This window comes from Thunnus thynnus, chromosome 12 (assembly GCF_963924715.1).
Source record: "Thunnus thynnus chromosome 12, fThuThy2.1, whole genome shotgun sequence".
Classification (NCBI taxonomy): domain Eukaryota; kingdom Metazoa; phylum Chordata; class Actinopteri; order Scombriformes; family Scombridae; genus Thunnus; species Thunnus thynnus.
Window position 1 is genome coordinate 6,470,026 of NC_089528.1, and position 26,164 is coordinate 6,496,189.

At 39.3% G+C, this 26,164-nt stretch overlaps 1 protein-coding gene across 5 annotated transcripts in view; it reads right to left on the minus strand.

The window, feature by feature from the left end:
• Positions 1-26,164, minus strand: part of ctnnd2b (catenin (cadherin-associated protein), delta 2b) — a 177,663-nt gene that overhangs the window by 99,042 nt on the left and 52,457 nt on the right. For all 5 annotated transcript variants that reach the window (XM_067604991.1, XM_067604989.1, XM_067604988.1 and 2 more), the window contains exon 3: positions 15,606-15,718. In XM_067604991.1, the coding sequence (XP_067461092.1) occupies positions 15,606-15,718 (113 nt within the window). The remainder of the gene's footprint in view (positions 1-15,605; positions 15,719-26,164) is intronic.

The window sequence follows — 26,164 nt, forward strand, 5'->3', positions numbered from 1 at the left end:
GCAGTGTGCTGTGTGTTTTTTCTCTCTCTAAACTGACAAGTCAAAGCTGTGGCCACCAACTCTCTATCCGGCCAGTAGGCTGATGTAATGTCAAATCAATTTGTCGGCTTTGGACTTGGCCTGTTGCGCGCACACACATTCGCTTCCACACACGTCTCCTTATCAGCATCGATTGCGTCCAGCCAAGCCACTTTACTGGATGGCAGACTTCCAGAGCTAAATTAAGGAAAACATCAGTTTACAGCGAAAATAGCCGACTATCTATTCTCAGTCCCATTGTGCTGCTGCAGCTGACTCCCAGGTGCGCTCAGCTTTGAAAACTGTCGTGATTGCAATTTAAGGAATTAAGTTAATTAAGTTTCGCTATCAACAGTTCATCTCACAGAGTGGTGTATGATTTTCTAATTCGCTCCCATTGTCCAAAAGTGTGACTAAGGCAGTTTGAATTGGCAGGAGTCACTTTAGTTTGTATTGTAAAATCAAGCTGTTCTTGCAGGTTTGCTTCAAAATATCCAGGCTGTCTGTGAGGCAGCTGGAGGAGGGGTTTATGATCACAAAATGTATTAAATTAACATCATTACAGCATTTTATTTAGTGGATACCAAGTGAAAGTGGAGCTGTACACCCTTACACTTCAAATAATGCACTGACACAATGTCACCACTTTCTCTGGGCAAAGAAGTGTCTGTACCAAAGTTTTAATTGGACAAATAGGGAAAATCTTGGACATTCCAAGTGATTTTTTGTTGCAGCTTAAGCATTTATCTGATGAAATGGGTGTTTTACATGTACATAGAAATCTTTTGTGTGCAGGTTAGTGCAGCTGTAATGATACGATGAGATGGAGACATGGTATCACTAAATAAATACCATGTGAATGACATGAATCAGTAATGATTAGATCTCTGATTCACTAGATTGACAGGAAAGCTTGCACAGATGATTGCAGTCTTTAAATACAAACATAAATAGTATTGTTATAGTTAATGGTTTGCTGGATATGCATAAGCGGTCTCATTCCTCAGGTGTATTGATACTCCATCAGCATTAAATGGATCTCAACCATTTTACACTTAATTTTTTTACAGGTGTTGGAGAGTATTATTGTATATGTGAAAAAAGTAGTATAAAAAAATTAGAAATGTGGATTTATTGTTATGTGAGGTCTTGAGGATCGCATTGTCCATATGGTTTTCTTTTAGATTCAATTGAAACATCCACACAGCATCACCCTGTGTTGTAACTTTAGATGCTTTGCACAGTACATCCCATTGATTTAGAAAATCAAATCAGGTTTAACACCTGTCAATATAATGTAATATATATAGTTATAGAGGAGAGTAATTATCACAGAGCTGTATCAACACCTTTCTGACAGTGTTTAGTGGAATTAGCCTTTATGAGAACACTAAACCAAAGACAAGGACAACTTTTTATAGTGAGAAAGAATTTCTTGATAAAAGGTATTTGCCAGTACTTCACATGTTAATAAAAATTACCAACAAAATTACCAAAACTATATCAAAATGAGGTAAAATAATAGTTAAAATAAAATTTGTATTATATTTTACAACAGCAGTTTTGCTTTGCATTTCTTCCAGTCTACTAAGATATTGTATTTAAGCTTGTGTGCTTCAGAGCAGCCTTCTTTTAAGTCAACATGCACAATATCCCTGTGTGTGTGTGTGTGTGTGTGTGTGTGTGTGTGAGTGTGTGAGTGTGTGTGTGTGGACTAAGAAGGTTTTCGTCGGAGCTTAGCTGTGACAGTCCTGTCTCCGTTGTGCTGGAGGATCAATAATATAGTCGCAGATGACTGTACTAACACTGGGAGCCAGTTAGCGCGCGCACATACACACACACAGAGTGTGATAGACAGAGCCTGTCTGTGGCGGTGGAGGATATTAGGCTTATTAACAGTGTCTGGGTCTCCAAGTGACTCATGCCAACTCAGTGTGTGTTTGCGTGTGTTTGCAGGGCGGCAGGTTAAAAGGGCTTAACATGAGAATGCAACTCCCCTCACTCCCCCCTTCTAGCCTCCTGGCTCATCTTGTTATTCCCTCACTCCCTCCTCCCCCTCTCACCCGCCCTTCTTACTTTGCATTCATGTTACCTCCCCATTTCCTTCCCTGTCCTCTTTTCAACCCTCTGTCCTCTTTTACTCTGTGTTCCTCCCTGAGGTTTCCTTCTCATTTCCTATTTCAAAAAGCTAGAAATGTCTCCAACCTTACATTTGTGGAAGCTTTGGAAAGATTTTTGTTATCTAAATGACTTACTCTGGAAATATGGATGCCAATGAGGGGACACCGTACTGTAGCTGAAAATGATGCTTCACTTTGAGTTATAAAAGGCAGAAATCTAAAAATGCCTGCTCTAGTACGAGTACCGTTTTTGCTTAAAATGAACTAATGTGTAAAATATTTACTGTTGGCCTCTATTGACCTAGTCTGATTCCACATAATCACCGAGATCACACAGGTCCAGTGTTGTACTTATTGAGGACTGATTCCCCCTGTTGGACAAACAGTCGACCAATCAGAGCTTTGCAGACAGAATAAGGAATGGAGGAGGAATGAAACTCTCAAGGGACTGCAATGATGAAGAAGGGGCGAGGGTCACATGACCAAGTTAGCCAAGTTAACACTACAGCTAGCAAGCTAATCTGCTATCATTTCTATTGCTGGCTGACCACTATTGACTGTATATTATTACAATATTATCATTATAGACCACGCTGGCTGAATTGCTTTACGAGGATTTATTAAAAATGTTACAATAAATTGATGATTAAAATCTAGTTTAAACTATGAAATTGTGCTGTTTCAACTTCGTTATCTGATGTTTATCCAGCCAATACCAAAAAAATTACCACAATTACCAAAAAAAACAAAATAATTCTCTATTTCCACTAGGCTTGGGCAGTATCAAGGTATTATGGTATACCAGGGTATTTGGAAAAAATACAGACGCTCCTTTTTCCTGTTAAATTGATGTGGAGATCCTGAATTGAGGCAACATTTTGTAGTTCACAGCATGTGCCACAAGAGGTCAGTCTCTACTGGTGCAACAGGCAAGTAAGTTGCCAAAGATGGCGACTGCGATTGTGGAGATAACTTTACACGACTAGTAAGGAAGAAAAATGCCTCCGACCCTGTTTGGGAGTATTTGGGGTTTAGTCCTGATGATAAAGGTGAAAGTAAAGGTTGCTGAGCAAAACTCGGAGAAGCGGCTGAGATTGTCACTGAAATAGCCTGGGCCGTAGCTGTTGCTAGCTCTCGGGCTAACCCCCTTCACTTCAGCTGGTTGGCAACTTGAGGAGTTGTGGCATTTATTCACAGACAAATTGCCTAAACTGTATACATTCACAGCTTTACATTCACAGCTATACTGCTAACTTCATACTCTGTACACTGTCGCCAGCCTCACCATCACACCCACTCACTCTCTCTCTCTACCACACACTTGCTACGCACACAACCCACACACTGAGCTAGTCCTTAAAGGAGCTATGCTACTTGTATAACACATTTTAGGGTAGCACTTTCTATGAAGCCCATGTCTATCATTTATTTTATCATTCATTTTAGTTTAGAAAACATCTTCAAAATACATTTTTAAAAATTCCCAGATGCTTACGCTCGGCAGGGAGTCGGCTTACAATACACCGGCCAGAAATCCTGCATGCTATAATGACATCTATCACCAGCAGCTCAACTTTTACGTTCTTCTTTTTTCTTTCACACAAATATCATCATATACCGTCAGGAAGCTATGAAGGTACGAAAAAAATAGATACCACCCAAGCCTAATTTCCACCCTTGCGGCTGAAATCACAGTGTGTGAAATTGCAATGAGTCTACTGCTAGATAAAAGCTGGCGCCATATTATTGTACACGTCTGGAACAAACAGCAGACTCCAGACACATGTGAGTAATACCAATACTTTTAGAAACCTGGAAATGATGAAGCAGATTAATTTCACTTACATTTCCAAACATCTTCTATGTTTCCCTTTCCTAACGCTGCCTCACTCTGTTCTCCCTCTCTCCCCTGATCAACAGGGAGATCACACCAGATGCTGACCTTCTCCATTTTCTCCTCCTCTGCTCCACATTCACTTGGCTGAGATCAATAAGCAGAGTTCAGTATGGATCACACCAAATGCTAGTGTTTGAAATGTAACTTGCACTGTCCTTTCAATTTCCTCTCCCACCCAGATCAATAGCAAAAATGTACAGATGAATCTACCACCGGCATCGTCGCCAGCAGTCCGTCTTCTCTGGATCAATGATGGTTTACTCATCATCAACAATTATCATCATTGTCTTTCCATATATCTGAGCTGATAAAGACAATTTAAATACCCAAACAAATTACCAAAAGATAAGAGAAAGGGATTAAGTGCTGAGTGTAAACAAGGGTAGATAGTGAGCTATTCAATATAAAATACAATGTCAGAAAGATATAAAGAAACGTAAAGATCACAGATTATTCATTGACACATAAATTACACCAGGATTAGCTTGGCCACTATCCAGATTTTTCTTCTAGTCTTTCTTTTTTTTTATTTAATCAAAATGTTTAGAGCCTTTTCAACTTTCCCAAATACCAGACGGTTCACCCGAGCTGTACTCAACATTCAGGAACATTGGCTGAGAGATAGTGGCCTTTAACTAAAAGTCTGTCTGCTTTTCATCCAGGCACAACGATGGCATACCCATTCAGAGCGGTGGCATTTAGAGAGGAGCGTGTAATGTGATTCCAGATGATGCAGTTTATGGGCATGATAGAGAGAGGAGCCTAAAATGTCCAAAAAATGGTTCACTGCAGTCAATTTAATCTTAACATGAAAATTCACGCATCACTGTACAATGCAGACAAAAATCTGAGTCACTAATCATAATTTGTTCATCCAGTTTTCCATCTAATGTACTGTATGTCTTTCAAAGTCATGACAGTAAATCTGAAATGTGACAGTGAAGTGCTCACTCTTGGTCTTAAACGTGCAATATGTAAGGATTGGCCAGAATTTTAGTTTAAAACTTTCAGAAATTAAATAAAATTATCAACAGAATGTGAAGAAACATTTTGACGTTATGTCAAAGATGTCTATGTATTGTAGAGATATCTACTGAAGTTAGCATGCTAACTAGCTGTTCCCAGCCCCTCCTGTCTCGCAATACCGCTTTGTACCTCAAGGGCGACAGTGAGTCACTGTAGCATCCAGTCTGCCTTTGGTCTAACATGAGAGGAAGAAGAAGTAGCGCTGCCCCGTGCAGCCAGCCAGCAATGGCGGAGACTTTGAGCCAGGCTGAAAGCTGTTGTAAGTTTCGCTGTAAGACTGTTAATATGTCACTTTATTAAGTTTTAATATTTTTTTCAGGCGAGAAAAGTAACCATTTAGATTCCCAATATGTGGTCAGTTTATCCAAATAATGCCTATTTGGAAATTTGCACCAACGTTGTCGGGAGATGCCACTGCTGAAACTGCTAGTCTGGTGAGACAGCTGACGAACTGATCTGTGCAGCTTTTTGGTAATTTATTTTTTTTTGTTTTTGTACTAAATGAGGACTGCAGATCACTTACAGTGGAACCACATTAGGAAGGCATCTTTTAATGGCCAGTATGAAAATGAGGAATGATTACAGCAAGCAAGAACTGTTTAGATGTTCATATAGGCACCTGGCTATTGTTTAAAGACAGACATGAAAAATTGTGAACCTATCCTTTAATGCTGAATTAATGTGTTCATAATGGCAGGCACAAACTAACAGTAAGTATGCCAAACTGTATAATTGAAACATGCTAAACTTCAGGTAATATATTTTTAAGAGAATGGAGAGATTATGGTATGTAACCTTTGTGGTTTGTTTCAGGGAGCCCACTGCTGTATGTGTAAAAATACTAAATGCAAAGTCAATACATTTTTTAAGACTCAATATGTAGAGTAGTATATGTAGTATTGAAGTGGTAACCCTTCCCTTTTTCCACAAACTGGGATTGCACAATTCATGAAGATGACAACACATCCAGAAATGTTGTTTAAACATGATGATACATATCCAGCATGTTATCCTGCATTGTGACAGCGCTTGTTTGGTGGGGTCAATTAGACCCCAGTGAGTTCTAACTCTCTAGATCTCTTATGAGCAAACTGTTATGAAACTCCAATAACAGAAACCCCAACTAAGCATGTGTACACACTTTAAAATTTTGGGGGGAGTAGTGCTGCATAAAAAATAATATCAATATCCATTGCAGTTATAGAGCATATGAAAATACATTGCATTTAACATTTAATGGTTCAAATCTCCTGAAACCTGAAACAGACCTTCTACCAGACCTCTAAAACATCAGCTCAAAATTATGTTTACAAGCAATTCTAATAAAATTAGTTAAAGTCATGAAGTATCAGGGTGATAATAAACAATGTTATGTATGTTTATTGAGCTGTTAACAGGGCCTGTGATCTAGGGACCCGCAACAGAACATTACAGTTAAACAGGCTAATAAATGAAGAGACCATGTTCATGAATACAAAGCACATGTTCTGTTTAAATACACAGGCTTTATTATTCATAGGAGCTTCTTGATTGTCGCAGTAACTCGTAAGTCTGTAATTAACCTACAGTCACTGTGCAGCCACATAATAAACGGAGAAGTTTTTAATTTTCCCACAGTCTGTAGCAATACACTAAATGACACTCTCTATAATACATGGGTGGTGTATAATCACAGCAGCGACTATAGTTCTCTGTCATGACAAAGCTACTGCATAAAATCCAACTGCAAATTCACCAGAGTGGCTCTCTTTTCCTCTGACTCTGTCTCTCCTCTGTGCTTGTCTCCATACATACCTAGCAGCTAAATTCTAGCTAAAGTGATGATAGTTCTATATTACTATGAAGAAGACATTAACTCTACTGTATTGCTACGCACAGGCAGATAGCAGCTACGTGTCCTTTATGACTCAGCCATACACAGCAAAGTGCAGGCTCATCATTCTGACTTTGGGAATCCTTTTTTTTTTTGGATGTAGCTTGAAAACACCAGGGGCTAAATTTAAAGTGTACAAAATTAATTTGTCCGTAACGTAATTAACCTACTTAATGAGATGGTGTGGTAAATCACACGATATATTTCCTCCTGAGCTATATTATAGTCATATTTGAGACTGTCCTCCCAAGAAAAACAACATCATCAGTCATTTCAGTAAATGTGCCAAAAATGATATTTGCTTGCATTCAAGTGACAGCGCTGTCTAGGAGGAGGAAGTAGCGTGATGTTATTATAGAGCCATAGAGGAGTTCACGGAGAGAGGAGGTCGGGGTGGATGGATGGGACAACAAAACATCAGACGCTGGAGATCGCTGTTTGCTTCCCATTTCCTACTGACAGTCACTTTTGGTTTCTTTTGACCACAATCGTCCCCAACCTTAACCAGGTAGTTATCATTTGAATCATGATGATGAAGGTCCCCTAATTTTAACCAATTACTTATTTTACTGTAACCCAAACTATGACCTTTCCCTAACCCCAACCAAGTCATTTTTGTGCCCACACTGATGTTGATCTGCCCAAATGTGCATCAGATCAGAAGACGCTTATTTGAATTACAAAGACTGTATTTTGTTGTTTACTTTGGAAGACTTGAGTGAGTGGGCATCAGTCTATGTGGGATGAGGGTTTGATGTTAATGATGATGAGTTCAAGGAAAAAATTTTTTTAGGTATTATTTAGTAGTAGTAGTTTTGGCCGTCATTCCTATCTGTTGTAATATTTCATTCATCAGCCTCATTCCTGAGATCTGTGGATGCTGCAGTAAAATGGTGAGTAAAATCACCTATCATAACTGATAGGAATGAGACTCAGGTTGTAAGTACAGTAAACACTTTTTTTTTTGCCTGACAGCCCGATATTGGCTCTTGATGTTCACTGACAGTTGCAAATATGTGTTACATGGAGGTATAATACATTCTTCAGATTGCCTCAGTGGGGAAACCTTTTTCCTTCAAAGGACTATTAGGGACCTTCCTTTCAGAAGAGTTTTTCAATGTAATAAAAACAAGTTCTCGGTACAGCTGCAACCCTCTGCAAACATCTCTGTCAGTGTATGTGTGCAGAAGAGAAGCACAGAGAGAGCCACAGTGCTGTGAGTCTAAGCTGGCAGCCAAGCGCCCTGACAGCTTCTGGGTAATGGGCACTCGCTGGGTTCGCTAGATGGGTCGCATTTTCGCGCCAGACGAGCGGTGGTGGGTCTCGCTGGGTGTTGCGGTTACAGCCAATGCTTATCCACATGCTCATACATACTTTATACACGCATACACACACTCAACGCTCAGCAGCCACACAAGCACACAGCCATGCACCCGATTACCAGACAAATGTCGCAAATATGCACAGCCAAAAGGGCAGTGGCTATTCCTTTGCTAGGACAGTGGAGTGGCTGCTATGGTGCCACCAGAGCTCAGATATCTGTATCTACTGTGTGTGTACACACTGTCAGAGGTCCACTCAGATGACTGGATAAGGGGCCTGTAGCCAGGGAATAGGTAAACAGTAGACTGAGGGAGGTACACAAACAAAAAACACAGAGAAAGACATTAGTCTTGTTTTCTTCCCAGTTATATCTTAGGGATCAAAATTGAGGACAAGTTACTGTGTTACTTTTAATTTCTGATTCAGAGCAGGGCTGAGAGTCAATCACATTCTCTCCTCATATCAATCACTCCAGGGTTGGTTTAAAAATGCACCAAAACTGTGCTCAGTAAGGCCTTGGTCTGATTGGTGACTGTGCTTTGATTTGTCCAACCAAACCAAACAGAAAGTGCTCCAGGCCAGTGCTCCGGCATCCTGACCCTGTCAGAGAGTTGGCAACGTGAGGAGGAGTCAGATAAAGATGGAGAGAGAAATGACAACAGACAGAGCTATAAAAATGTGAAGACAACAGAGAATGATTATTAAGATAGCAGAAAAAGTGGAAGGAAGGGAAACAGAATAAGAAAAGGAGCAGAAGAGGACCAGAGGGGGAAGCTCACCCTAAGGCACAAAATCTGTTTCTTTAACTATTAAATTATGATAGTGATAGCTGTCAAGAAGAAAACTGGGTCAGCACTGGAATAAGCCATTTTACCTACTTAATTTCCTGAATGTGCATGTTATTGAATATGTGAAACACTTGTTGCATATGTTAGACTGTCAATGAAATATTGAGCACAATGTGGTTATTAATATTGAGTACAGCTACTCAACTATCTCCTACTCAGCTATTAAGAGGATGTGGTTTGGAACTGAGGTTAAGTGACAAATACAACAGAATAGTGCTTCAATGGGTAATACTGTCATGTACAACACAACTGTAATCACGGTAATTCAGCGCTTCCTCTGCTCTCTCTCCCCTCTTAATCACTTGCAACCTTGACATATGAGATGGAATGGTCCTTTAACTGACATAGGCAAAACATGTCACGCGCTTCTCTCCACAGACAAAAACATTGTCTCACTGTGACTGATAGAGCAACACACCGATGCACACACACAGTCACACAGTGGATTTGTGCTTTTTGAAGTGGTAAAGCAGCAGCATATGCCGTGGCAGACACTGTGACCTGTGGTGACTGATTAAGACTGGAAACAAAGGCAGAGCTGAAGAACTCATTAGCACCTCTGAAAGTCTTTATCTTCCACAACACAACAGGAGCAGATTCGTGAACTGCCAGCACCCCCACAGCCACACGGCAGCACTTTAAACTCATTCATAATTCAACTTTTAACCTGACTGGAGACAAATTTCCATTATTTAAGGGGGGGTTATTGTTTGCTTTCAATTGAGATGTCAAATTCAAATTTTACAGACAAAGAGAGTCAACTTCTAAGGACTTCTAACTTAAAACCATTGGAAACTTTAGTGCATGACTGAGAGCAAACTCAGAAGTTTTGGCAAGGTTAGTGGCGTGGCTCTAGGGATGGCATGTCAGTCTGACAGTCGCTCCACTACTTTGGTCTGGACTGAAACATCTCGACTACTGAATGGATAGGTTGTCATGAAATTTTGTACAATTGGTAACTATTATTTTGTGACTGCTGGTCCCCAAAGAATGGGTCCTACTGACTTTGTTGATCCTATGACTTTTCTTGTAGCACCACAATGAGGTAGATATTTGTGGGTTTAGAGTGATATCTTGGGTACTATCTAATAATATATAATAAACTTTTTTTCCTGAATCATGTTTTTTCCTCGTGGTCCTGTAGTGAATTTTACAAGGCCAGGGACTTGCCTAAGCCTGGGTACTTCTGCTCTGGAGTATAAATTCTAACGACTTTGGTCATCTTCTGACTTTTCCTGTAGTGCCACCAGCAGGTCAGAGTTTTCATTTATCCAGTGAAAAATATTGATAATTGATGATTTTGATGATCTCCTGACTTTTGAGATTGAATTTTTTCATTTTTAGTCAAATATCTCAACAACTGAATTACCCTGACATTTGGTAGAGATATTCTTGGTTCCCAAAGACTGAATTTTAAAAACTTTAATCTCCTGACTTCATCTAATTTTTCCAAATACAGCCTCACATAGCTGCTGGCGTGGCTATAGACTCGTGGCTATAGACTATTTTCTCACCTACCCTTATTTTTCAACTTTCCAATGAAGTTAATACAGAACAAGCTCATGATAGTACACCCTGAACAGAATGAATCACTCCCATCCTCCTCTGTTTTGCTACTTTCTTTATAGCTTAGCTATCAGTCAAGTTTTCTGAAAACCCCACATAGCCATTGTATTGTCCCTTGTCATAACACCACCAGTTATATTATATCTTATGTGCGTCAGTCTATGAACCTGTGGTTTGTCTGGGGGTAGAAACTAGAGCTGCTCCTTTGGGAAAGACAATAAGGCTGCATGTGAAGGATTTTTCAAAGAAAGAGTAATACAGCTTTCTACTGTAGCTAGAGCAGTTCCAGATTTTATTATATCATAATATGATATAATTACAGGTTACACAAGCAAATCTTAACTGTCATAAGATAGAAATATTCACCAAATGGACTTTGGAGAGAGAGCTGATTGAGTGGATCAGTCTTGACCTTTTTACAAAAGTAAAATCTTAACAGAAGATTATTTCCTAATTTAAAAGAAAATGCTAGAAAGTTCTTTCTTTCTTTGCTTTTTTTTCTTTTTTTTTGGTCAAACTACTTCTAAGCTACTGTTTCTAAACTAAAGAATGAAATTTCACTCTTAATTAACACACCTTCCCCATGAAAGTAAAAGTGGCTGTACTGTACTGTATAGCCTACTATATACTACTACATTTGTATGGGTTCCCATTTAGTGTGTTTCATTGATAGCTAACCATAAATGGAGGTTTTCAATATGGAAAATGATATAAATATATAATACTAAAATATTTTATATAATATAAAATATTTTTTTAGAAATTATTTTGTAGGCTGTGGGACACTGGCCTCACATTTTTAAAAAAAACTTGTTCATGATAGACAATGAAAGCTCTAGTTAGCTAAAATGACACATGGTCAAAGTAATTACAAAGTAATTCAAAGAAATGGGGGAACACCAATAAATCAGTGGTGAGAAATGACCCTACAAACACCTACAGTGTCCCAGACTGCAATTGGGCAGCATGGATTTAGAACAGGGTGAGCAAAATAACCAACAACAATCATCTAACAAAACTTTCTAAAGAAGAAACCAAATTACTTTAAAAAAAAAAAATGCACTGAGGCTACTAACGTATGTTATGCTAACCCAGCTAAACAAAGACAGTTGAAAAGAAAGAAAAGAAGAAATTCATTATAAATCAAAAAGACAAAAGGAATCAACTCAGAACAATGCAACACTGAATTTACTTTTACTCCCAACAAGCTACTGAAAATATTAATCCCCTTGTTTAATTGCTGTGCAGTGTCAATACATCTCAGTAGAATTCTACCAAGATAAATTCCTCTACATGTATTGTAGCTGCTGGTTAAATGTTGCCCCTTCTGTTCGCCAAGACAAGCAGTAATGAATAAAACTATTCAGAACAGCAACAATACTAATGTTTCAGAGGTAATTGAACAATAAATCCTACATGCTTTAGGCACTACAAACCTCCAGCATATTGCCTTGGTGGACTTGTGTGTTTTGCCAAACCATTTGTCCATTTGGTAATTACCTACAAGTCAAACAAAGTGGATGGCTTATAAAAAGCAGTGGAAGACAGTGTAATCCACAAGACGCTCGGCTCCTCACTAAATAATAAACCCATCTAATCAAGTTAGAAAGATGGCAGCCTTTATCCCATCTGTGTGCAGCTGGGTGATGAAGTGGAAGACGTGTTTTTCTTTTTTTGGACTCCACACCTCTTCCATCTCCCATGTTGCTGCTGTTTTAAATGGAGGTCCTCTGTACAGTCCTGTGACAGCGTTGACGAGCTAAATGCATGCACCGGTTAATTAGACTCGTGAATGAATCGGTTTTTAGACCGTCTTCCCGCTCTTTGTTGGTCCACCCCTCAAATTGAAATGAGAATCACAATGGCGGCAGATGAGTAATTAGTTTGAGACGGATGGAATCCCCATTCGCTTAACAAAATCAAAAAGGAGAAAAGATGATGGATTGTGTGTGTCTACTTGTGTGTGTGTGTGTGTGTGTGTGTGGGAGAGAGAGAGAGAGAGAGAGAGAAATGGAGACGGAGGCTTAATCGTGTTACATTGTCATGAGAGGCAAGCTAAGTGCATTACCATCATTGTGTCAGGAGGGCTGTTTTCACATTGGGACTAGTATGGAATGTGTGGAATATGTTCTTTGGGATGAGAGCAGAGACGAGGCTTGGGTCCAAACTCAATCTGCAGCAGATAATATGACAGCCTCTTCACATTGTGTAAAGTTTACTTCCCCTCACCAAAAAAAAAAAGAAGGTCCTGAACAGCACAATGGACTGCAGCGATCGCTGTGGAATCGTTTGATTCTTTGTGAAAAAGCAATTGCTTTTTTCTAATGGACAACAAATAGCATGTTATGTTTACAAAGTGGAGGATTTGTTTGTGCTATTAGACCTGAGCCAAAATTCATTTAAACTACGAAAAGCAGCTGCTTTGATCAGCCTGGAGAGTAATATACTGGCTGAGTTGAAACAATGATGGCATCATTTTGCTCTCTATTGCTGCAACAAAAACTTACTCTGGAATATATTCTCCCAATTGATGATCATAAAACGAAGAACGGGGAGGTACAAACACGTAGATTTTTTTAATAATGACACTACAGCTTTAAGTATAAAATCTTTGGCTGTAACACTCTGATACACATTTACAAATATCCATATTAAAGCATTATTTACATGACTCATCAGCTCTAGATTAACACTCTTAAAATAAATAAATAAAAATATCAATCTGACATCAGATTTCTTTAAAGTTCAAATCCTCTCTGAGCAAAGGGATCCATTCCTCAGGCACCTCTGAGCTTTAAGGTGTCGTTAATGTGCGGTTAAGAGCTTCAAGATGGCAACTTGATCCCTGCAATAAACTTTACTAGTGAGTTTTTTTTTACAGATCTATATCCTTTCTCGAGGCGCATTATGCACACGCAATTAAGTTTCATTGGAGGTCTCAAGCTGGCGTCGTGCAAATTATACTTTTCTCAAACAGACGCTGGACTGAGCATCACCTGGTGTCTTATTAAGTGAATGTGTGTTTTGCTAAAGTGCAGGCCCTTCTCTAAAAAGCACCACATGTATTTGGATTTCTTACCAATAAATACCACATCATCCATTGTAACCTAACTGCTTCATGCCCTCTATTCTGCATGTGTCCATTTTGAAGAGCGAGAAACGGAATAATAAAAGCAAGTCTGATAACAGCTAATACGTGTTCTTACAATGAGGTCAGCCAAAGTGAACATAATTACTGGAATGAAGATGTGTAAAAACTTGATGAGTAAAAACCTACTTTTGTATTGTAAAATACTGAAAAATTGGTCTGAACAGTTCTTAGGAGGTAAAGCTAAACTCTCATTGGTAGAGTTTGATTCTAGTGAGTGTGGTAAATGAGCTCTAAATAAAAATATAAATGGTAAATGTCTTTTTTTTAAATTAACTTATGACCATCAATTATGTCACAAGGTCCCGATCCCAGTTAGCTAACCTGTGTTAGTTATCGGCTAGCTTTGCTTAAAGTCTTTTAAAGCTGCGCTTATCAATATTTCTATATTACTTATTGATCAAATGAGTACTTGTAATGTGAAAGGGGACTCTCGCAGTGACCTACAGTGAATGATCACCAGACTCTGTAGTTCCCCTCAGCTCTACAGAGCATTTTAGTGTCTTTCAGCGAGTTATTTTGGTTTTACGACCAGTAACGTTACTGTTTTGATTCAGTCTCACTGCTGTCATCAACCTTGTTTTCAGCCAGTAGTCACCTGTTTTCAGGGGAAAAGCTCTGATAAACTGACATTGCTGCCCAATGTCTGCTGAAAGTGTAACTAGGCAACTGCTTGCTAACGTAACAACTTGATTAGGTGATAATGTGTCAATGTCATGTTTACAGCTTGTTCTGCTGCCACTATGTGCCTGAAGAAATCTAATTCAATAAGACATTTACACTAACTAGCGAGCTATCTCTGTCTGAGAGATATATCTGTAGTATGAAAATATTATGAAAGTTCAGTTAGAGGCTGCTAGTCATTTTGACAATGATTTTCTTGGTCTTACAATTATGTCAGAAAATAACTGCAGTAATTATTTCTTAATGATTAAATACTACACATGGCACCTTTGAATATATTAATTGCTTCAGCTCAGGGTTGGGCAATGTGGTTTTGTCCACATTATCACAATCCACAATATTTTGACCAAATAACTCAATATCAATATTGCGACAATATTGTAGGGAGAGTAGATAAAGGCAAATAATAGCTAGAACAGCTAGAACAGTCTGGTGAGTTCAGGAAATCACATCACTTTACTGTAACGCAGCTTTTAAAACCAGGAAAAGACAACACTTATGCCATGTCATGATATTACGATATCCAAAATCTAGTCTCATATCACGATATCAATATAATATCAATATATTGCCCAGCCCTACCTCAGCTTTAGGTTTTCAAACACAGCTTTGAGAAATGAGGAGTAAACAGATATCAGTGGATCATATTACAATTCTGGTAAAGCTGGCAAAGGGAAAACAAGAGCTATTTATTGCCTCTATTCTTATTATTATTCCTTTTGTAATGTGTTTATTGTGGAAATATATGCTAAATAGTATAAATACATGTTGCAGCTCCATAAAGCAACTCCCGCAGCAAGTGTGTGGGTATAGGAGAAGGAATAAGGTCTGGCGCGCTAGAGGAATACAGCAACATCGCTCTCTGTAAGTTTCAAAGCAAAACAACAGCGTTTCCCAACTGTGATTTTAATCACACAGATGAATTTTGGACACAAATCAAGCAGTGTGCCTTTAATCTGACCAGCTGTAAAGCCAGTCACCTGCAAGAGCACAGCTGACACACACAGGTAGAGCGCACAGAAGAGAATCTGACGGGTGTGAGACGAACACACACACACACACACACACACACACACACACACACACACACACACACACACACCTGATGCTAGTCATGCTTCCAGTTTCAGAGCCAAGCTTGCATCTCTCCAGCTGACTGGCAACAATCTGTCGTTCGGCTTCCAGCTCCCTGGTCAGACGTTCAAACTGCAACTCCTGGAGAGAGAGAGAGAGAGAGAGAGAGAGAGAGAGAGAGAGAGAGAGAGAACACGTCAGAACAATCTGTGTATTTATTTACTGTCACATTTACAGTCATCCTGAACATTATTTTGGTTTCGTTTGTCTCAGACACATTTTTAATTGTTGTGAAATTGTCTTTGCAGTGTGTAGTGGGAAAACAGTTCAGATATCACTGTGTCTGACACTTTCACACCACTAGATATTCACTGGAAAGAGTTTGATATGTCATAAAAACTGTGACACCAAACTAAAGCCATCACAAACGTCACATTTTTTACTCTGCCACTATGAAACTAACGGGATAGATACAGTGGGTTTTGGAGGAATAAGAATCTTGATATATTTTTTTTTACATGAAGTGTCAGGTTCAGATGAAAGCATTACTCTAATGTTTGCCTGACAAATCATCTATACACTGAGACTGTATGGATTTGTATCCTGCTGTTATCATGCGGTGGCTGATAGGAAGGAAGGGAGAGAAAAGGGAACGTCAATCCCATCTGTAGAAGCACACTTCTGGATGTTCACTTGAGTAGTGTAGCCAGAAACACTGTGATGGGTGAGTCTTGCACGGGGATAACCTGAAACAATCCTCGATGCAAATGATCAGTTTTGTCCTATTAAATCATATATAAAATATTGCTTTTAAGATAACAGGTTTGACTTCATTAAAGCTGTTGTTACCTGCTGACGTCCTCTGAGCTAATACTTAATTTAATTATACATTTTTTTAATTTAAGGATAAGTTAACAATTTGTCTGTCTTAAAACAACAGCATAATATGTAAATTATACAATATGTAACATATATCCTAATATTTATATTAGTGTTCATTTGGCAACCTGACTGTTTCAGTTACTTACTGTTTAAGACATATGTGAAAAATTGTGAGCCCGTCCTATAATTCATTTTTCAAATAGGTGGCACTCATTAAGCTCATTAAGCATTGATAAACATACATAGTTTGGTGCTCTGTGGACAACTTAATGTTTCATCTTGGATGTTCTGGCTGTTGAGAGTCATTAGAATAAATTCTAGGTGGATCCACAGGTATCAGTGGAAGTTAAGAGCTCTTAAATTCCTAAGGAGGTGTACACATTACAAAGTGACAATACTCCATTCTTGTGAATAATGTCTTTATGCTAAATTCATGCTGCTCAATGAGTGATGAATAACCACTAATTAGCTGGTGCACAAACAAACCCACAGCTGATTATAGTATTTGTGTTTGCTGCTGCGATCATTATAGCTGATTAAACATTACCGATTTTACCAATTTATGCAAAAACCCAAATTAATCCAAATTGGATTGCAGATTGTTTCAAATCACTGGAAGAACATACAGTGCCTATAAACCGGAGCGCTGGTTTTAAAGTGATGATTTAGAGCTCAAAATTGCTTTCTGACAGTTTTCTGGTGGGTCTCCAGATAATAAAAGTGACAGAATTACAATAAATCTTGTCAGAACGGGTGATATAATCAATCAGTGTTCCCCAGGCGGCATTTGAATACAGAGGAGATGTTCTGAGCTCATCTAAAAGCTTTAAAGGTTCATAATAATGGACTTTCATATCGTTTCATTTAGCTTAATGGTCAATTGCTGATGCACGTCATAAAAATGACTCAAGACAGCGATTCTGTGTGTATCTTTGAAGTGACACAAGCACACACACAGTACATGTATTACATTATACTGTTTTTTACTCTCATCAAATCTGCCATTTTTATAAGGGAAATACGACACTCTACAACATTTTCATCAACCCATTGAACTATATAACGCTCAAGCAATAAATGTGAATGACAAATGACTTGTTGTATATCAAACACTCAAAAGCTGAACAGTTTCCAGCCAACTTACATACATGTCATTAAAAGTGAATACAAAGTCAGACTGCTCTGTTTGCGCAGACACGGTCACATAAACAGCTTAACTTTATAATAGTTTTAACATTTACATTACCTTCAATAAATCATAGAAACATACTGTTCCAAGTCAAATAAAAGAATATTCATTTTATTCACAGTGATTACAATATGTATTTTCTGTCTGAGAATACTGACGGAGAGCAGAGTGCAGGTCCGTGGGATGATGCCTGAGGCAACTCCAGGCTTTCCACCATAATGACACAATTTGATTCTAATGAATCATTAATGTAATAACTTAACAAATCAAATTGCAAATTTCGCTGTAATTATGCTTCATCTTCTCTTCATTAATGGCAGCTGGACACACACACACACACACACACACACACACACACACACACACACATGTGCTCGTGCACATGTGCATACACACTGGCATACATGCACGCTGCACAGACAAACGCATTTCTATTCATTCTGCAGGTTGTGCGCACAGCTTACAGACACATATGAGAACAAACAGCTTCAAACATAAATTAAGACTTGCTGCTGTGATATTGAGTGCAGACAGACCTACAAACAACACAAGGGTCAATTGAAGTTTCCCATTGTTTCATGACACAGTGAAGTGCTTTTCCTAGCTGCCAAATGTCATGTAGCTGTGAAACAGTAAACGTAACTTCTGTGAGCAGTTGCAGAGTGGAAAATGTTGTGAATGCAGAGCAGTTTGTTAATGTTAATATGCTCACACACACACACGCGCGCGCGCCGCTGTGAAGTCTTTCGAGTGTGAATACTGTTTAACAGTGGAAGGAACATGCAGACTCTTCTCTGTTTACACGACTTCATCATGATGACACAGACATGTTTACGCTGCACTGCAGATAAAAATATACCTGCTCAATTGAAATAATAAGAAAAAAATCACCTGGCTGCAATAGCTGTGCTGAATCAGTGAAATCCACTGAGCTGATAATAAACTGTTTTTCAAATAAAAGCCATCTAATAAAACTGCTAACACCGTTTTTTTTAGCACTTTTCTTAAAATCTATCATCACAGTGTTGGTTGAAGTTTCAACACGGAGCCAAACATCTGCCAGAGGCACATGGCTGATTTTTTGGTATCTATGATCTCATCACTTAAAAGGCAAATTTGACCACACAAACACAAATCAGCCACTTGCTCCAAAGATATTAGAAAGCTGTAAGAAATTCCATCACACAGAGTTAAGAAGCACCATTTTCAGTTTGCTACATTTCTTATTTACATCTCAAACGCCACTGCACCACCCTGCACCACCCTCATCAGCTGATGAAAACAAAGAAAAAACAACCTACTTCTCCACAGCAGATGAAGGAAAAGATGAAAAGCCTTTTTTTTTTTTTTTTGTTTGCTTGCTTGTTTGGCGCTCCTACAGCTGAGAGCAAAGACCTGCTGAGATGACTAACTAGCTGGATGGCGAGCCGTGAGAATTAAGGCTTTTTGAAAACATCCAAACAAAAGCAACGGCTCCCTCCTTTACCCCCCCCCCCCACCACCCATCCCCTCCCGCCCCTCCGATCTCTGCTCCCTCCAATACAGGGCTGACAGAAAGACACCTGTTACTGCAGCAGCAGCAGCAGCAGCAGACGGAGGAAGAGACTGAGACTATGACGGAATGTATTCTGGAAAAAGCTGGTGAAAACTATTTTTAAAAAAAAGGGATGAAAGGGATATGAAGGCTCAGAGAGGGAAATAAAAGAAGAAGAGAAGAAAAGAAGCAGTGGCAGACATACCTTCACATGGACCATACTTCACAGAGAGGCACAAAACCACAGAATATCCCGCTTTTCTTTGCTCCCCTCTGGTCAAAAAGCGACAACAACACTCCCCTCTCCCTCCACCAAACACTCATCTGTCCTGGGTCAAGACACAGCGAGTGAGAGAGAGAGAAAGAGAGAGAGAGACAAAAAGATAGACATCGAGGGAGAGAGACTACAAGTGTCACTTGAGCTGACTGCAAGTCAGCCCCTCTCTCTCTCTCTCTGTTTCTGTCTATGTCTCTCTCTCTCTCGCTCCCTCCTCGGGGGCTGTGGAACACACACACGCACACACACACACACACACACACACACACACACAGACGGTGTTCACTGAGGCACAAAGGTCCCCATAGCAACGGAGCATTTAGAAGCCCTGTGGCATTATTTATGCAACGTTGCACCACAATGGGCCCTCCCACCGGCCGACCCTGCCAAAAAGCCCGCCGCTCGCCAGTCACTCTCTGCCTCTCTCTCTCTCTCTCTTTTTCCTCTCTGACCAGACCATCTGCCCCCCCACCACCTCCTCCCCCTCCTCCCCCTCACCCACCTCCTCCCCCTTCCCAGCCACCATCACTGAAAAGCAAGGAGGGATTTTGGGAGAACAGAGAGACAAGAGAGACAGAAGATGGAAAGGGAACGAGATGGAGGGGAGGCGTACACACTTAAAGCAGACTCAATACCTACACACCAACACACACATACATGCATACCAACACACACTCACAGGCCTTATCCACAAGCTTACATACACACACACACACACACACACACACACACACACACACACACACACACACACACACACACACACACACACAGAATATGTTCTGCATCAGTGAAATTCTATGGGCTGAAACTGTATGTAAGGAGTGTATGGGGAAATAAAGGACATTAGTTGGGGTAACTTCAAGCACACACACAAACACACATACACTCCTAACCTACGCACAGCTGGGGCATATCAGGACGAAAGAGTTTTATTATACTTTATTATCTTATACTGTAGTAATAAACATAAATAATAAAAGTTCCAATGTCGTTTGTATTGTGCTGTAAGGACCCAGTCAGACCAGAGTTTGTAACAGCAAAACTTCACCGTAACCGTGATGATCAGTGGATTCATTCGTGAAGGCAATGCTATAAGTCAACACTAATCTTTCCTGTAGAGTTCAACTTTTGTGAGTTTTGACAAGAGAATTTGAGCCAATGGCAAACTGTCTTGACACAGCTAACATTTGAGTGAATGGAGAGCCCAAGAGTCAAGCATCACCTGCCAGAGTATTCACCTTATTCTTTACCTGAACTTGTACACTTCTGCATTGCATCTTTTTGTAATCTGACTTATGTTTTAGAGGGGAAGTGTGATTATTTTGTTTAGCATTTTCAGCTTTATCACCCTTAACTTGCCAAAACAAAGTGGTTTTTGTGCCTAAACCTAACCAAACCTTAACCATAGCGTTGTCACACCATAAAACATGATTATTTTTTAACAAGAACATCAAAATACACTAAGATATTAAGGGCAAAAGATGACAGAGGTAGCCTAACCATAAACAATGGCAGTGCGTCATTATTGGTTATCAGACATCTGACAAAACAGACTTGTTATATATTACTGAGGTCTTCTACTAAATTCAGTGTCATGTTTCACTCAGTCGAACTCCAATTTAATGAATCAGCAGTTATAAAAATGTGTAAACTGCATCATTAAGGCAGACGAGCATTATCTGGGAAACACTCCAGAGTGTGCATTTTCTTTTGGAGCAATAGGCTGTCTTCTTATTCAGCGGGGAACAAGTAAGTCTGCTCTATTATTGTTTATTCATTTACCCTTAGCTAACTAGCTAACACCAGAAGTGCCTCTTTTTGGTCCTGTCAAGATGAATGCTACCTCAAATGGAATAATAATGCTAATATAATAGTAATAATAATATAAAATATAATTTAATATTAATTTAAAATGTCTTCATATTTGATTTCAGGCTCTTTTCGCATGTTGCTCTCCCAGTCACTCATGACTGATGGATGTGGTACTGTAAAACCATCTGATCACCGCAGTGTAGGTGCTGAATGTTCCCAAATTTCATTCATTGTTGACAACACCATCAGCTAGCAAACTATGCTAGCTCTAAACCAGAAGAACAAATACAACTGCGTTTGAACCGGAAGAGAAAAAATGGGTGGAGCAGCATAACGTGAATAAACTGCTCCACACACTGTTTTTGTCCAGTTAGCGATTTAACTGTCAGTTAGCAAGCCAGCTAGTTCGGTGTGCTATGGTGGCGTGTCTCCAACTATATAACATGTTGCCAGTTACTGTAACTTGCCAGCTAGAACTTTACATTCTACCTAACAAGTCTTATAGTAAAATTAAATGTCATATTCTTTCAAATTTTTATGTATTTTCTGAATTCGCACCTCAAAACATGGAAATACACATGTCTGCTGTTGTGGTGCTATGCTCAAACAAAGTGAATCATCAAACAAATAAGCACGAGTGGGGCTTCACATAAAAACAATCTCTTACCCAGATGCAATCTGACTGGAGATCTGAACCCATGGCTTCCCAACAGGTGCCAGTCTCATCCTCAAGTACCAAGAATCTCTGAGAAGATTTCTTCAGCTCCCAGCTACACAATCTACAATCTGTATCTCTCTTTGTCTTTGTTTCCCTTTATCTGACTTGTCCACCTCCCCTCTCCCTGGATGGAATCGTCGGACTAAGCCAATCATGACTTCCCAGCAAATAGATGCTGCGCATGCAAAGTTCCAGCTTCCAGTCATTTCTTTATTCAAATTTGGATTGGCTCAGTTTACATGGCTGTTTGGCTTATGGCTGACTGACCACAGGTTTAATCACAAAGATAAGTGGGCCATCAGCAGAGCATCTGGCTTAAACTAGATGGATCAGCTGATCATCTCAACATTCAGTCTCAGAGCAAGGGATGTGAATACACAGCATCTCTATGTCTATTTGTATGAGCTTCTGGTCAGGACCTGTTGAGCTTCAGCCATTTGGATTTCAGAAGGCTGATACTGTATATAATGGAATGCAGATGCCAGATATTATATATTCATACAGCACCAGTCAAAAGTTTGAATAAGTCCAAACTTTTGACTGGTACTGTACATCGATGTTCATGAATAAAACAGAGTTAGGAGCATTCCAGTGTTTGTGTTTGTAAGTTTTATCTCATTAACAACAAATCTTAAAGACTCAACATTTTCAATCTGATCATTTTCAAATGCAAACCACTTCCTACTGTTCCAAACTACCATTGATTTCCATAAGGTATGAAAATCAATTATCAAACTCTTGAAACTTGCTTATGTTGTGTAATCCATCACAATGAACATAGAGTCGGCATTTATTTTTGCCCTGCTACATTATTTTTATGTTGTAATGCAGCTTAATATATACTCCAGCAAATTTAGTGTTGCACTTCTATAAAGTTGGTCTACACAGATTTAAAATATAAAATCGAAGCAGCAGAGGCCTTTTATTCTGTATGAGTCAAGTTCTGAAAACAATCCTTCTCCATCCAATCCATAAACCTCAATCCATAATTCATCCTAACAGTGGCAAAATTGGGTGGATTTACTTTCCAGTAGATTGATTTGATAAGTCAGTACGGCATTACCTCACGAAAAGTAACTTTGACAAAACTTTATCCACACCACATGTTCATGATTGACACAACTCAAGCAAGTTTCCAGAGTCTGCTACATAATTTTAAAACTTAACAGAAATTAGTGGAAACCAATGGAAGTGATTTGTAATAAATGGGCTAATACATGTAAAACCACTGATATGGTCTTTTAAGGGCTTACAACAGATATCTGAAGATAGAGTACTGATCATCTATAACATCATGCCCAATGAAAAGACACAATCAGTGGCTGAGTGCGCTGGTCTACGTGTATGTGTGGGTAATCATAGTTTGATAAGCAGTTAAGTGAAAAGGACAACAATTAACTATGTCTTAATGAGCAGGTTCTACAATCAAGTGCTTGTCAACTGATTTCATTACTAAGGATTCAGCTCCAGTCAGAGCTTATTAATGGAGACTGAAGGAAGACGGATAGAGAGTTAGTCTGCAGCCACTAGCTTTCGGGAACAGGCTGGCCCCTGAAAACCCCATTAAAGCAATTAGTAAAGTAAAATAAATGACTGTAGGACAGTGGTGGGCTGCGTGGGGAGCAAAGTTGCTGTGTGTGTGTGTGTTCTAGCTGTAGCTGTCTCCCTCTCTTTCTCTTGTGTAAAGCAGTCTAATTGTGCCCCGTGGTGTCCGCCTGGCATTTAGTTGTTTCAGAAGAGAGCCTGTTCGATGAGAAAATGTCACGCTGGCTGTACAGCTAAGACCACTGCTGTCTGGAGCTATTGTTTTAGGCCGGAAAATTATTAGGTACATCCAGTTGGTAACAAAGTTGTCCCTGAGGCAAGTGAAACAAACCAATACGAGAAGGTGGCAGTGTGATAGAAAGATAGAGACTAGGGGAGCAGGGAGATAGAAGTGAAATGAGATAAAGGAGAAGAAAACTTCCGCTGACTGAAAAGCAGTGAGGGGGAAGACAGGTTCAAGGAGATTTAACACCCTTTGGATACAAAAACTGCTTAAATGTTTATCCCAAACCAGACAGATTTGTCTTGTTTTCCGATAACTCCGGGGTTTAATTCCTCCCCTCACCACAGTCTGGGTTTCCACCCCCTCCCCCTGTGTGACAGTGCTGAAACTGGTCTTAAGCACAAGGTTAACAAGATGAATTATGAGCAGCTGTAAAATATTCAGAGCCCAATGTCTTTGTTGAGCTTATTGTGCTGAAAACTGTTTATTCAAATTGCAGGGCAAATGAAAACCTTGAGGGTGTTAAAGGCTCAAGGCCTTGACACACAAGGTAAATATCTGAAGGGTAAGAGTTCTCCAGACTTTTCTTGACATTGTTGCTTTAATCACATTGAAACACCTTGTGACCTTGTTATTTTTGTCTCAGTTTATTGCCTGTTGCTGCCAATTGACAAAAAAAAAAAAGTATCTGCAGGTGCTTTTTGGAGAAGAAGAAAAATGAGCAGGTCTATCAAATAAAAGGCAACTGTCCTGTGTGGAAATTGATTCACTGGATGGATTCAAGAACAAAACAAAGTACAATATTTGAAAGACTTGGACAAGATCACAACAGGGTTTTTGTAATCTGCTTTCCTCTCTGTACAGTACTTGTGTTCCTGTGTACTTGTGAAATGCCATCAGTCACGACCCAAGTAGGGTTTTAGTTCAAAAGACTGCAACTACTAAAAAACAGTCCAAATGCCCTGAAGTGTTTTTGCTTTGGCAGTTTTTTTTGAGTACGTGTCGGGAGCTGACTTGTGTCAAGACAATCCCTGCATGTACTGTATTTTGCATCAACCAGAGGCGATGGCAGAGGATCTGAGCCAGACTCATAACTCCTATTATGAGTTATTGTGTCACAAAATCAAGGTTTGATATTTTTCTAAATTAACTTTGAAAATGTATTAGAGTTCAAATAAGTTTTCAATATAATAAAATAATACCTCCATTGTTTTCAGAGATGTGAGGACCAACTTCAACATCCATCGTCATCGCCAGAAAGAACAGTCTTATCTCGGTCAACCCTTTGGTTATTTACCAGTGGCACTGATGTCACCGTAGCAGTTTAAATATAAGATATAATAACTTTTGAAAGATAAACTTAGATCGCAGAGTCAAAATGGAATATTTATTTATAGTTAAATGGTAACTTGACAAATTTCATACATGAAGATCAGTATACTTGTCAGGAGGAGTGCCACTGGCGCCCCCTGGCTTAGAGGTTAAGATGCCGACCATGACCCACAACCTCCCTGTTTTGAGTCCAGCTAGGGACCTTTGTTGCATGTTGTTCCTCATCTCTTTCTCTTTCTCTTATTTCCTGTCATCTCTCTACCATCGCTCTCCAATAAAGACATAAAATGCCTGTCCAAAATGATTCAAAACAATTCATAAATATATATAAATTAAAATGAACAGCACCACTGGTATTTTGTAGACTGTAAATAAAAAGTGCAATAACAAGAAACTTCTTCTCTCTTCTTCTCACTGTCAACGCACTTCTGTTGTGCATTTGTTGTGACAGGCAGACAGACAGGGTTGTAGAGAGTCTGCCAAAGTCTTCATTAATTTAAAATTGTGTATTTGTTGATTTCAAAATGCTTAACCCTAACAAAACATGCCACCTTACAAGGGCCTGATCAACAAAACAAGGCAAAATTTAAAATGGGAAATTATTCATGCCTGAATCTTTTTCAATGATGTCAAAGAAGTCAGTCTACCACAGTAGCTTTGCTTTGAACAAGGACAGTTATTAACATACACTTTCTCTTATGTAAGAAAAGCTTTTTACTCCAGACAATGTGATGAGAGAGATAACCAGGAGGAACTAGAGACAGACTACTGGTTAATAAATGTATTCTTGCTCTACACAGCATTTTAAACCTCTTATGGTCAATACTCATCTACCTACCCATCTACATGCTCTCTGCTCTGTTTTTGCAGTTTTGTGCACTGAGCTGATCCACTTGTATGATTGGCTGGCTGCAGAGCTGCTCCCGCTTGTGATTGGTTGTTCAGCACTATGCTCCAATCAACATCCAGCAGGCCAGTTTAAATTTGTTAAGTGTGTTTTTGGAGGCTTGCCGGTTCAGTTTAGCTTTGCTTAAACCTTATTTAAAATGTTCATTTTTGTTGAGCATTTTCT